The sequence below is a fragment of the Psammomys obesus genome, unplaced genomic scaffold (assembly GCF_907164565.1).
Source record: "Psammomys obesus unplaced genomic scaffold, mPsaObe1.curated_primary_1811, whole genome shotgun sequence".
Lineage (NCBI taxonomy): Eukaryota > Metazoa > Chordata > Mammalia > Rodentia > Muridae > Psammomys > Psammomys obesus.
The window spans coordinates 37,638,823-37,652,863 of record NW_026596046.1 but is presented as its reverse complement, the minus strand read 5'-3'; the positions used below and the strand labels follow the sequence as shown (position 1 = coordinate 37,652,863).

The following is a 14,041-nucleotide window of genomic DNA, read 5'->3' as shown; positions in this document are numbered from 1 at the left end:
GTTTTCATTCTGTTTATTGATAACAGTTGTAAAGATTTCAGACGCCAGTGAAACACTTGCACACTGTTCAGCCTCATTTTAAAAACATACTTATTTTGCTTCCCATTAATTATTTCGTTTTAATAATTTTGGGTCCTTCTGCAGCTCTTGGGTGACGAGGCGGCACTCTCAAGCACAGTGTTTGTTCGTGTTCCCCATTGTAGCTGTTTCCAGTTCCAGAGATGGCTGGTTTCAGGCAGCTGAAACTGTCACAGATTGTGAGGTGGAAAAGAGACGTGGAATCTTTAAGCATTTGCATTTGAAATTACAGTATTGGTGTTTGTCTTAGTTACTGTTCCATTGCCGTTAAGAGACACCATGACCAAGGCTGTCCCATTTAAAACAAAACAACAACAACAAAAACATTTAATTGGAGACTTGCTTACAGTGTCTGAGGGCTAGTCTGTGATCATCATGATGGGAAACGGGGGGAGAGGGATGGCAATATGGGTGTTATTGGAGTTGTAACTAAGAGCTACACCCTGATTCACAGAACCAAGAGAGAGACTGGGCTGGCATGGGCTTTTGAGGCCTCAAAGCCCAACCCCAGTGACACACTTTCTCCAACAAGGCCACACATACTGCAATAAGGCCAAACTTTCTAATTGTTCTAATGCTTCTCAAATAGTGCCACTCCTCGATGACTAATCATTCAACTATATGAACCTGTGGAAGCCATTCTTTTTCAGACCACCAGCTTTAATACAGAAGGGCTTCAGGTCACTCAAGTTCAAATGGAAGACTAACAGATACTGAAGGTTGATTGAAAATTTCAAGTACACTCAGTTTCTAAAACCCATTTATGGGTCTCAAAATAAATCACTATTGATTGCATCAGAGTCATATTTAAAAGTGTCTTGTGGATAGGGGTGGCAGCTCCCCTTCTCTGGAAAGTAGGGGAAGGAAAACAAGGAGGGAGGGTGGGACCAGGAAAATAGGAGGGAGGGGCTACAACTGGGATGTAAAATGGATAAATAAAAAGTGTTTAAAAGTGTCTTTTTTCTTTCTTAGTATAGTTGACACTGACTCATTTGTCCTCACACTCTCGTATCTCCCCCTAGTGTGTGAACAAACTTTACTTGCAAATCTCCATGTATAACACATTCAGCCAGAACACGCTGAAATCGTGCTGGTTCACAGGCAGGTGAACACAAAAGCAGCCTTTGTGAATCAGTCAGCTGAGAAACTTCCCTAAGGGACATAAGTGCCTATCTCTGTGAAAACTGTTGAGATTTTTTTTTACCTGTTTTATTTATTTTATTATTTTTTATTTAACTTTTATTAATTACACTTTATTCATTTTGTATCCCCCCATAAGCCCCTCCCTCCTCCCCTCCCAGTCCCACCCTCCCCCCCTTCTGCATGCATGCCCCTCCCCAAGTCCACTGATAGGAGAGGTCCTCCTCTCCTTCTCTCTGATCTTAGTCTATCAGTTCTCATCAGAAGTGGCTGCATTGTCAGGGTTCTAGGTTATCTCCATGAATAGTCTTTGGTTGGAGTCTCTGGGAAGTTCCCTGTGTTCAAATTTTCTTGTTCTGTTGCTCTCCTTGTGGAGACCCTGTCCTCTCCAGCTCTTACTATTTCCCACTCCTTACATAAAACTTTTTTTAAAGATGACTTGAGTACGTTTGAAAATTCAAAGTATTATGCCATCCTACTTTATTTCTATTTTCAAGTTGTTATTTTGAAAACAAGCATTTGCACTTGACTCTGTCATCCAGGGACTTTGTCTTGTCATTAGCTTTCAAAATAAGGGTAATTTTAGTTCTGAGATCCAAAGGGACAGAGAAGTGGGAGAGAGAAAAATAATCTGATAACCGGCATCTGTTAGTTAATCAATTATCTAGTTTATCAAACATTTTCTGTTTCCTTTTGTTTTTCACTGCTGGAAATAAACTCCAGGCCCCCTGGAGCCATGCTCTGGTTCTTTTTTTCATTTTTGTTGTAGAATGACCTTCAGATGCACTAGGGACTAGAAAAATCTCGGTTCCACCGAGACACACTATCGTATAAAACCCTCACCCTTATCCGACTGAACTGTCACAAAGGTCCTACACTGTCAGTGCTACGTGTCTCATCATATGGCTCCAGGTCAGTCAAGAAACTTGACTTCTCTGTCTTCACTATTCTCTGTGGTAGCAAGAATTAAAACTTTGTTTCTATTGATTTTAAAATTACAGTCTGTTACTTGTTTTCTCCTACTTCCAGTGCCCATCCCATTTGTCTTTCTAAGTGAGGACTGATCATCTTACCCTGGTCTTATTTCTTGTTTATCTTCTTTAGGTGTATAGATTTCATTATGTTTATCCTATCTAGGTCTATATAAGTGAGTATATATCATGTTTGTCTTTCTGCTTCTGGGATACCTCACTCAGAATGATCTTTTCTAGATCCCATCATTTCCCTGCAAATTTCATGATTTCCTTGTTTAAGTAACAGAACAGGAGCCTACCACAGAGGGTAGACTCTACATAGCAGTGTGTCAAAGCAGATACTTAGACTCATAACCACACCTTTGGCAGAGTGCAGGGAATCATATGAAGGAAGGGGGAGTTAGTATGATGTGGAGAGGATAGGAGCTCCACAAGGACCAAATATATCTGGGCACAGGGGTCTTACATGAGACTGTCTATCAAACTAAGGACCATGTATGGATATAACCTAGAACCTCTGCTTGGATGTAGCCTGTGGTAGCTCAGTAACCAAGTGGGTTACCCCAGTAAGGGGAAAAGGGACTATTTCTGACAGGAACTCAATGGCAGGCTCTTTGACCTCCCCACCCCCAAGGGAAGAGCAGTCCTGCTAGGCCACAGAGGAGGACTTTGTGGCCAGTCCTGAAGATACCTGATAAAACAGGGTCAGATGGAAGGGGAGGAGGTCCTCCCCATCAGTGGACTTGGAAAGGGGCAGGGAGGAGACCAGGGAGGGAGTGTGGGATTGGGAGGGAATGAGGGAGCAGGATACAGCTGGGATACAGAGTTAATAAAGTGTAACTAATAATAAAAAACAATAGAGTCCATTTTATAGAAATGGCCAAGTGTATCCTTGAGTTTAATATGATAAACTTTTCCAGAGTCTCTCTGTTTTTTCATTCAGAGATTTTAGAAAATTTCACAAATAATAGAAATGCAATAGTAAAGCCCATTATTTTTTCCTTATGTCATGTAACTGTATTTGTTCTTCCTTGAAGTCCATCAACTATTCATTGTTATATTTTTTCCCAGGTTGGTAGGATGAATAAAATAAATTATTAGATTTAGAAAAATAGCAAACTTTTAAAAGATTAGTGTGAGCGTAGCTCTAAAGAGCCTTTTACTAAGAGCCCACCAGAGTTGCCAGAAGTTGAGCTACAGAACTGGAAGATGTCTGAGTAAAATTAGCCTTCTTTTGAGAAGACTATCTCGTATAGTTAGATGTGAGATCATTCGATATATTAATTTCAGTAAGAGCACCTAGAATTCCATAATGATGCACAGACAACAGATAATAAGAAAAAAAGTTTTGGTCCAGTGTTCTTGGAGCAGAGAAAAAAAAAAAACCACAAAGCAATTTTGAACCCACTAATTTAAAATGATTATTGAAATGATAATTTTAGAACTTACTGGATTATTTTTAAATCCTTTGGGAAAGAGAGATTAAGTTGGAGAGGACTAGTTGAGATAATAAAGAGAGGATGATATACTCCTAATATACTTAGACTATATTTTGCTACCAAATTAATTTATCTTCTATTTAATGTGTCCAGTCCTAGCATGGAACAGAAGTTGAAGCAGAAACACTGCTACATGTTTCTACTGAGGTCATCATGCTCAAGGTAAACGGCTCGATCTTCACGCCTTCTGTGTTCACACTAATTGGGATCCCTGGCCTGGAGTCAGTGCAATGCTGGATCGGGATTCCATTCTGCGTCATGTACATCATCGCTGTGATCGGGAACGCTCTAATTCTAGTTATAATCAAGAGTGAAAAGAGCCTCCACATACCCATGTACATTTTCTTGGCCATTTTGGCAGTCACCGACATTGCCCTTAGCACATGCATTCTTCCAAAAATGCTGGGCATCTTCTGGTTTCAGCTGCCACAGATCTCCTTTGATGCCTGCTTGCTACAAATGGAGCTCATCCACTCCTTCCAGGCAACAGAATCAGGCATCCTCCTGGCCATGGCTCTGGATCGCTATGTGGCCATCTGCAACCCCTTGAGACATGCCACCATCTTCTCTCCACAGCTCACGACTTGCCTTGGAGCTGGTGTGCTACTCAGGGCTTTCATTCTGGTATTCCCATCCATACTGCTCATCAAATGCCGTCTTAAGTACTTCCGAACTACCACTATCTCTCACTCTTACTGTGAACACATGGCCATTGTGAAACTGGCAGCTGAAGATGTGAGAATCAACAAGGTATGTGGCCTCCTGGTTGCCTTTGCCATCTTAGGGTTTGACATTGTCTTCATTACCTTCTCCTACGTGCAAATTTTTGTCACTGTCTTCCAGCTGCCCCAGAAGGAGGCTCGATTCAAAGCCTTCAATACCTGCATTGCTCACATCTGTGTCTTCCTACAGTTCTACCTCCTGGGATTCTTCTCTTTCTTCACGCACAGGTTTGGGGCTCATATACCCCCTTATGTACATATCCTCCTGTCAGATCTTTACCTGTTAGTCCCTCCTTTTCTCAACCCCATTGTCTATGGTGTTAAAACTAAACAGATCCGTGACCAAGTCCTGAAAATGCTTTTCTCCAAGAAACCTCTGTGAACATTAGTAACCCCCTGTGTTGAAATGTTGTGTGCTTTCTAATTAGCAACTTGAATGAATTGAACACTATGTCTTCTACAAATAGGGAAGCGAGTAATAGCATGTAAACTTCAGGCATTCAGAATTTATGGAAGTATCAGTTAAATCAAAACAACCTTCTTTAACTCTGTTTCAGTTTCAAATTATTTAATGCATTGTACTTGTCTGGAACTGGATATAGTCTTATATGTCTTTTTATTAACACTATGGAGCCATATTTTAAAACAAATTTCAGATTTAGCATTTTCCTGAGAAAAAATTTCAGATCATTATATAAATTACCATTCTGAAACTTCTAACCTTGAAAGACCCCAGCCTCACCCTAAGTTAAACATAGCTAATGCCATTTTGTGAGACACCACTGTTTTGTAAAACTCTGAAGGCCAGATGAGAAACTGGAAAATTACTGAGAAATCCTAGCTGTGTCACCCACTTGGGATATCTGTGGTCAGGCTGCCCCAGTCATACTAAAAACAGTTTGTGTTAATCACTCTCATAGATATCTGTGAGACTGTTTCAGCTAAGATAGAGAAAAACAAAATAACAGGTGGCGGGCCACGTCAGGGGGTCATCAGACCCCCTTGACCCACCCAGCTCCTGGAATCTTGGTGCCCCTGCCAAACTTTGACGCAAATCGTGGTCTCATGAAAATGTACCAATCAGCCCCCTGTAACCATGCTCTCTCGCTTCTGTATCATTGCTACTGCTCTAAAACCCTATAAAAACCCCAGCTTCCTACATGGGGGCGCGGAAGTCTCCCGAAAGACTTATCGCCCCGGGTACCCGTGAATCAAAATAAAAGCCTCTTGCTGTTTGCATCCGAATGGCCTCGTTGATCCTTGGGAGGGGGTCTCTCTGACGGAAGATACCCTCCGGGGATCTTTCAACCTAATAAATACCCATAATTTTGGCTATGTTTTACTTACTGGTATTTTCATCTAATCTGTATTTTGACAAAGTTTTAGAATGGCTAATAGTTTTATATAATCTATAAATAAAGATATAGTGATAATATATAACAAATTACTCACATGAAATGATTCAATAAAATTCAAACCTCATTAAAGAGACCAAGAACCACGTTAAGAGAAATTACAAAGAAACGACAGAGGAGCCACACAGGCAAGCTCTGGGCATGACTGGCATGCCAGGCCTCGTTCAGGAAGCTGGCAGCGGAACTGAGGATGGTTTTTGAGCTCAGCCTTGGGCTTTCACTTGCACATGACTGCACGCTTGCCCACACACACTAAGAACTTGCCAGTGCACATCCATGCACACAGCACACACATAATATGAAAAATAGTGAACACGAAATTATTATTATGTAATAAGTGACACAGTGATAAAAAGCAGAGAACAATGTTGTAGCTGATGGACAACACAAAAATGGTGCTGCGAGATAATAGGAGCGAATAACTGAATGAATTATTTTAATCCTGAATTGGAGACGACATATTCCAGGGCTTGTGACACATACTTCAGAGCAATTAAGCAGTGAGGAATCAACTTAAAATAAATGAAGATGATGAATAGAGAATTCTAATCAGAGATATGGGGAAGTTAATGAATATAGAGTATAGATTAGGTATTCTTAAGTATGGAACCAAAACTCTTAGGAAGTATATATAAATTGTTATACACACACACACACACACACACACACACACACACACACATATATATATAGTTAGGTAGTATATATAAAAATGTGCTAAGTACATAAATTAAATTAAACTAACCTTTGTGGTTAATATAAGCAACTGAAAAGAAAAAGCCTAAACCAATCATAGAAGAAAGAGTAAATGTCCTATACAACTTCATGAGCTCACTATTGAAAAATCAGTTTGGTAATAATAGTGGAATCAATTTTCTCAGAAAATTGGGATGAGATCTACTTCAAGATCTACCTATGCAAATCGTGGGTATATACCCAAAAGAAGCGTCACCATACCACAACGACACTTGCTCAACTATGTTCATAGCAACTTTATTTTTAACAGGCAGAAATTGGAAACAACCAGGTATCTCTCAATTGAAGAATGGATGCTGAAAATGTGGTACATTTATACAATAAAATGGTACTCAGCAATTATTATGTGTTTATTAACATAGTTCCCATAGTTATTGTTTTTCTCTGCCCATTGAAAATTAGGGAAGAAAAGTGACCATAGATCTGTAGGTCTTCTGAGTTTATGGAGGACTAATAGAATACAATACTTCATGGATTCAAGACTTCCAGTCTCCAACAAGCACTTCCTGGGAGAGCGCTGGTAATTCTTGGCCAACGATAACCAGTGGCTGTCAAGTCATTGCATATCTAGGGCTGATTCTTTCATAGTAAGTATAGGACCTCTAATCCATGAGAAGAGGCCAATTCCCATGGAAAAGAAAGCAGTTTATGATCGTCTCCCCCTGAGAGGGGCAGGCTTACCAGACCACAGAGGAAGACAAGCAGACAGTCCTGATGAGACCTGATAGGTTAGGGTCAGAGGGAAGGGGAGGAGGACCTCCTCTATCAGTAGACTGGGGGGAAGGGCATGAGTGGAAAAGAGGGAGGGAGGGTGGTCCTGAGAAAGGACCAGGGAGGGGGCGACAGCTGGGATACAAATTGAATACATTATAGTAACTGAAAAAATAAATTAAAAAGTATGCATTACTAAAAGAAAACAGTTTATATCTGACAACCAGGCATAGTCATCTTGAGATGAAATTACCTTGTGAGACACTCTCTCAGATTCATATGGAACAACACTTTGGGACAATCCTAGGCATGGAGCACCCTCTAGAGATAAAACAAACGCCTATCAATAACAGAGCCACTGAAAACATGGCTTAAAATGTGTGTATAGGCAGGGGGAAATAACCAACTGTTTCACTGTTTCAAATCATGGGAAAGAGGACTAAGAAAGTTAAATTATAAAAATTAGGATAAACATCTTGACCATCGATAAGGCTACAACAAACTCCAAGAAATTTCATAAAACTAAGATCTTGTTTAAAGAACAAATAAGGTGACATTGTGGTCTTTCCTCCATCCTCTTTGGTATATCTACAGTTGTATTTTTTGTTCAGCTCATGTTGATGCAGTCTTGTTGTTTAATAGCCGATTATCAGTCCTGAAGACATACATAAAAGTAGGATTAAACATACTAATCAGGTTACATTCAGGAATATATGTGTTTATACGTATATTTGAACAAAGAGGCCATGAAGTTGAAAGTGAGCAAGGATGTCTATATGAGAATGTTTGGATGGAGGAAGGGGAATAAAGAAACAATGTGATTATATAATCTCAAAAATATAAGGTAAAATTCACAATAATAACAAAAAGAATTATAGCATGTGATCCCATAAAGACTTGGTTTAAAAAGGAATTTAAACTGATTGTTTTATGGAAGCTCAAAATATTTAAAAAAAAAACACAGAATAAGAGAAAAATGTAAGATAGAGATAATTTATAAAACTAAACAGATATTCTCAAGCTTAGAACCATACTAAATGAAACTAAAGTTATTAAAAGAATCATTAAGTGCTATAAATGTGCTAGACAGATGAAGAATTAATAAGATCAGATGTGGTCAATTTGAAATTTTAGAGCAGACAAATAACATAGAGAGTTTGGGGACAATATTAATAGGGTAAGTTTTTAAATGTCAGTTTATGAAGGACTTGTGAATACCAAAGTATATTCAAAGACATAACAACAGAAAAGTATGTAGTCCTGGAGCAGACAGATATCTATGTCAGTCAGTCAAATCTAAGTATATCAAGTCTACTCGAGATATAATCTTACCAATATTTTCAGGGTTAGGGATAAGTGAATCAATCTCAAGGCAGCAAGAGAAAACAAAAATGAATAATACACAATGGGTATCTCAGTTTGTCTGTGATTTCTCAGAAGAAACCTTACAATTCAGATAAACATGCACTGAAGAAAATAACAAAACCAAAAGCATCGAACAAAACTACCAGCCAGGAATTTGAAGTGAATTTAGCTAACAAAGTTGAATAAACTTTAAACCATCAGATCTCTTTTCTATATGGTTGTGGGCCTTGACTTTAATGGCTGAGCCATCTCTCCAGCCCTACCTCAAGATCCAGCTATACTACTACAAGACATATATCCAAAATATGCTCAAGTATACCACAAGGACATTTGCTCAACTATATATATATAAAGACTTCCTAGAATTCAATGAAAATGAAGGCACAACATACCCAAACTTAAGGGACACAAGGAAGGTGGTGCTAAGAGGAAAATTCATAGCACTAAGTGCCTTCAAGAAGAATTATAAACATATCATACAAGTAAATTAATGGCCCACCTGAAAGCCTTAGTTTAAAAAGAAACAGACACATCCAAGATGAGTAGATGTCTGGAAATAATCAAACTCAGGGCTGGAATCAATGAATTAGAAACAAATAAAATAATTCAAAGAATCAATGAAACCAAGAGTTGGTTCTTTGAGAAAATCAACTGAAAGGGTTAAACTAACTTTGTAACCTGTATGTTTTCTAAAGCCTATAGTTTTGAGTTTTAGGTCCAGGTTAAGCTAAAGCCTTTTAGTACCTTTCCAGAGAATGGAAAAATGTGACCCTATCTGTGAGGACAGATAGAAAAAAAGCGAGCAAGCAATGACCTTCACTCAGCAAAAAGAAAGACCAGGCCCTTGTCTTTGAGATAGTGTTTCTTAGCAACCAACCAAGACGGCCCCAATTCTTCTTCTGAGTAGCTCCTGACCTCCAGCCAAGAGCCCACAGCCCTAATCTTCAAGGATGAGCTAACCACCCCCACCTTCAATTGCAGCTGCATCCACACTAGGCAGGACTGGCCAAACTTGAGCACCTAAGACTAACCAATTATCTTACTTGATAGCTTCCTTGACCAATCCTAAATTGCCAAAACTGCAACTTCAAATTTCCCGAAATTTTTCTTTTAAAAACCTAAAGCCTTTGTCTCCTGGGGCCACTCTTTGCTGACCAGCAGGGGTGACCCCATTGCGCAATGGTTAATAAACCTCTTGCTTTTGAAACGAGTAGTGGTCTGTGGGAGTTTCTGGGAAGGGCACGATCTTGAATTCCTGAGCTGTGAGACCCCAGGTCTGACACAACAAGATAGACAAACCCTTAGCCAATCTAACTAAAAGGCAGACAGACACTATCCAACCAACAAAATTAGAAATAAAAAGGGGGACATAACAACAGAAACTGAGGATATCTAAACAAACTTTTGTCTTATTTCAAAAGCCTATTTGCCACAAACTTTGAAAATCTAAATGAAATTGACTATTTTCTTGATCAATTCCATTTACCAATGGTGAATCAAGAACAGGTAAATAAATTAAATATTCCTATATTCTCTAAAGAAAAAGAGGTTGTCATCAAAAGTCTCCCATGCAAAAAAAAAAAAAAAAAAAAAAAAAAAAAAGCCCAGGACCAGATGGTTTCTGCACAGAATTCTACTAGACCTTCAAAGAAGAGCTAACACCAATACTCTTCAAATTATTCCACAAAATAGAAACAGAAGTTACATTACCAATCTCAATCTATGAAGTCACAGTCACTTTGACTCTTAAACTTCACAAAGATCCAAGAAAGAAAGAGAATTTCAGGCCAATCTCCCTTATGAACATTGATGCAAAAATACTCAACAAAATACTGACAAACCAATTCCAAGAACACACCAAAGACATCATCCACTATGACCAAGTAGGCTTCATCCCAGGTATGCAGGGGTGGTTTAATATATGGAAATCCATCAAGATAATCCATCATATAAACAAACTAAAAGAAAAAAAAAACACATGATAACCTCCGAGAGATCAGGGTTACAAGTCACGTATCTAAACATAGTAAAGGCAATATACAACAAGCCTATAGCCAATATCTAACTAAATGGAGAGCAACTTAAATCAATCCCACTAAAATCAGGAACAAGGCAAAGCTGCCCACTCTTTCCCTATCTCTTCAACATAGTTCTTGAAGTCCTTGCTAGAGCAATAACACAAATAAAGGAAATCAAGGAGATTCAGTTTAGAAAGGAAGATGTCAAAGTATCACTGTTTGTAGATGATATGATAGTATACATGAATGACCCCAAAAATTCTACCAGGGAACTCCTATAGCTGATACACACCTTCAGCAAAGTGGCCGGATACAAAATTAACTCAAAAATAAATCAGTAGCCCTCCTGTATACAAGACAAATGGGCTTAGAAATAAACTAGGAAACAACCTCGGAACCTGCCACAGAGGGCCTCTGAAAGCCTCTGCCATGCAGACTGTCAAAGCAGATGCTGAGCCTGATGGCCAGCTGACGGGCAGAGTGAATGGAATTTTATGTAAGAAGTGGGAAATAGTAAGAGCTGGAGAGGACAGGAACTCCACAAGGAGAGCAACAGAACAAGATAATTTGAACACAGGGAACTTCCCAGAGACTCATACTCCAACCAAGGACTATCCGTGGAGATAACCTAGAACCCTGACAATGCAGCCACTTCTGATGAGAACTGATAGACTAAGATCAGAAAGAAGGAGAGGAGGACCTCCCCTATCAATGGACTTGGGGAGGGGCATGAATGCAGAAAGGGGGAGAGGGTGGGACCGGGAGGGAAGGAGGGAGGGGCTTATGGGGGGATACAAAATGAATAAAGTGTAATTAATAAAAGTTAAAAAAAAAGAAATAAACTAGGGAAACAACTCCTTCGCAATAGCCACAAAAGACATAAAGTACCTTGGTGTAACTCTAACCAAGCAAGTCAAAGACTTGTATGAAAAATACTTCAAGGCTCTGAAGAAAGAAATAGAAAAAGATAACAGAAGATGGAAAGATCTCCCATGCTCATGGCTTGGCAGGATTAACATAGTAAAAATGGCCATCTTACCAAAAACAATCTACAGATTCAACGCAATTTCCATCAAATTACCAATACAATTCTCTACAGAACTTGAAAGAAAAATTCTCAACTTCATATGGAATAACAAGAAATCCATGGGCTATTTCTGAGCAGGGGTTCTAGGTTATATCCACATATGGTCCTTGGTTGGAGAAACAGTCTCATAGAAGACCCCTGTGCCCTGATACATTTGGTCCTTGTGGATCTCCTGTCCTCTCCAGGTCATAATAACTCCCCCTTCTTTCATTCTCTGTACTCTGCCAAAGATTTGGCATACATATATATACAAATATATATATGTATGTATGTATATACACATATATACACATGTATACACACACAAATATATACATATATGTATGTATTTATGTATAACACACTCACTGAAGTAAGAAGTTGAAGTACTGAGCCAAAGCAACACCTAAAGTTGGGTCTTGCAACCATGTGCTTTTAATTCCAGCAATGGGAGACCGAAACAAGTAGATTCTGGAGCTTGCTGGGCAGCCAATTTAGCTTATATGGGGAACTGTGGGTTCAGGAAGAGACCCTATTCCAAAATATACTAATACTAATACTAATACTAATACTAATACTAATACTAATACTAATACTAATACTAATACTAATACTACTAATAATAAGGTGAATAAGAAATTAAGAAAGATGTACCAACAGAAATTCATGCCAAGCAAATATTATCTTCCACATGGAATAAAATTACCTAAAAGAACAACAAAAAGCAAGAAATCCAGAATCATGAAAACAATCCTCTCAATAAAAGATCTTCTGGAGGTATCTCCATCCTTGATCTCAAGCTATATTATAGAGCAACAGTAAAAAAATAAAATAAACAAAACAAAAAACAAAAACCCTGCATGGTACTAACATAGAAACAGACTGGTGTATCAGTGGAATTGAATTGAAGACCCAGAAATAAGCCCATACACTGTGGACACCTGATTTCTGACAAGATGTCAAAAACATACAATGGAAAAGAGATAGCATCTTCAACAAATGGCTCTGGTCTAAGTGGATATCTACATGGAGAAAAATGCAAATAGATCCATATTTATTTCCCTGCACAAAACTAAACTCCAAGTGGATCAAAGGCCTCAACATAAAATCAGACACACTAAACCTGTTAGAAGATGCTTTGGGCAGAGTGGGGGGATTCTTATGAAAGAAGAGGGAGATAGTAAGACCTGAAGAAGACAGGAGCTCCACAAGGAGAGCAACAGAACCAAAAATCTGGGCACAGGGGTCTCTTCTGAAACTGATACTCCAGCCAAGGACCACTCATGGAGATAATCTAGAACCCCTGCACAGATGTAGCCTATGGCAGCTCAGTGTCCAAGTGGCTCCATAGTAATGGGAACAGGGACTGCCTCTGACATGAACTGATTGGCCTGCTCTTTGATCACCTCCCCCTGAGGGGGGAGCAGTGCTAAAAATGTCACCCCAAAAGCATCTATGCAGGAAAAGTTAGAATGCTCTAAAGTGAACATGGCAAATAAACCATTCACATATCAAGTTCGAAAAGCAAAAAGCAAAATAATTTCAAACAATAGCCATTAATATGAGATCAAAAATAAAGAAAGATGTAAAGTTGATGAAAAAATCACAAGGGGTGGAGAAAACAATGTTTACTGGTATTTTTATTTGAGTTTTTTGTGTGTGTGTGTGTGTTTAAATCAAGTTTAAATTAATCTTATTGCAAAATACTTCTTATCACTCAAATGTGCTTTAATTTTCGGGCTTCATGGTTAATGCAAAGTAAAAATCAATAAAAGATGTAACACAAATAGTATACAAAGGAACAACAGACACTGTTAGAATAAAAATCTAAACCAGAAATAAAGACTTTGTGAGAATAAGGAATAAGAAATCAGTTGTAATAAATAAGTATGAAAATTGTTTTTGTAAACCTCATATATCAGTAAGCTTAGTAAATGTAAATGAAATACATTTTCTAAATAAAGCTAGAGTGATGGAGTAGATGTAAAAGAAAAAAAACCTCGATATTGATTATGAGAAATAAGATGTTTCTAAGGGCATAAATAGATTGTGAATAGGATGAAATAAGATATTCCAGGAAAATTTAATACATCCCCGAACATAAATAGCCACACAATTAAAATATAAAATAACGTATTAAGAAAGATATGCAAAATGACAAGAATTTCACTATAAAGGAATTAATACAGCAGGGAAATCTATATGTGTATTTGCTCAATATCAGAGCATCAAGTATATAAAATAAACATTAAGAGACCTGAGGGGGCTGCTAAAATGCTATGTAGTAATTAATAGAA

The 14,041-nt window shown here is 38.4% G+C and overlaps 1 protein-coding gene across 1 annotated transcript; it reads left to right on the top strand.

The window, feature by feature from the left end:
* Positions 1-3,844: 3,844 nt before the first annotated feature.
* On the top strand, positions 3,845-4,795 carry LOC129688626 (olfactory receptor 52A5-like). The gene has a single exon (XM_055623568.1). It carries the CDS (start codon positions 3,845-3,847, stop codon positions 4,793-4,795), a length of 951 nt encoding a protein of 316 aa, XP_055479543.1.
* The last annotated feature ends 9,246 nt before the right edge of the window (positions 4,796-14,041 follow it).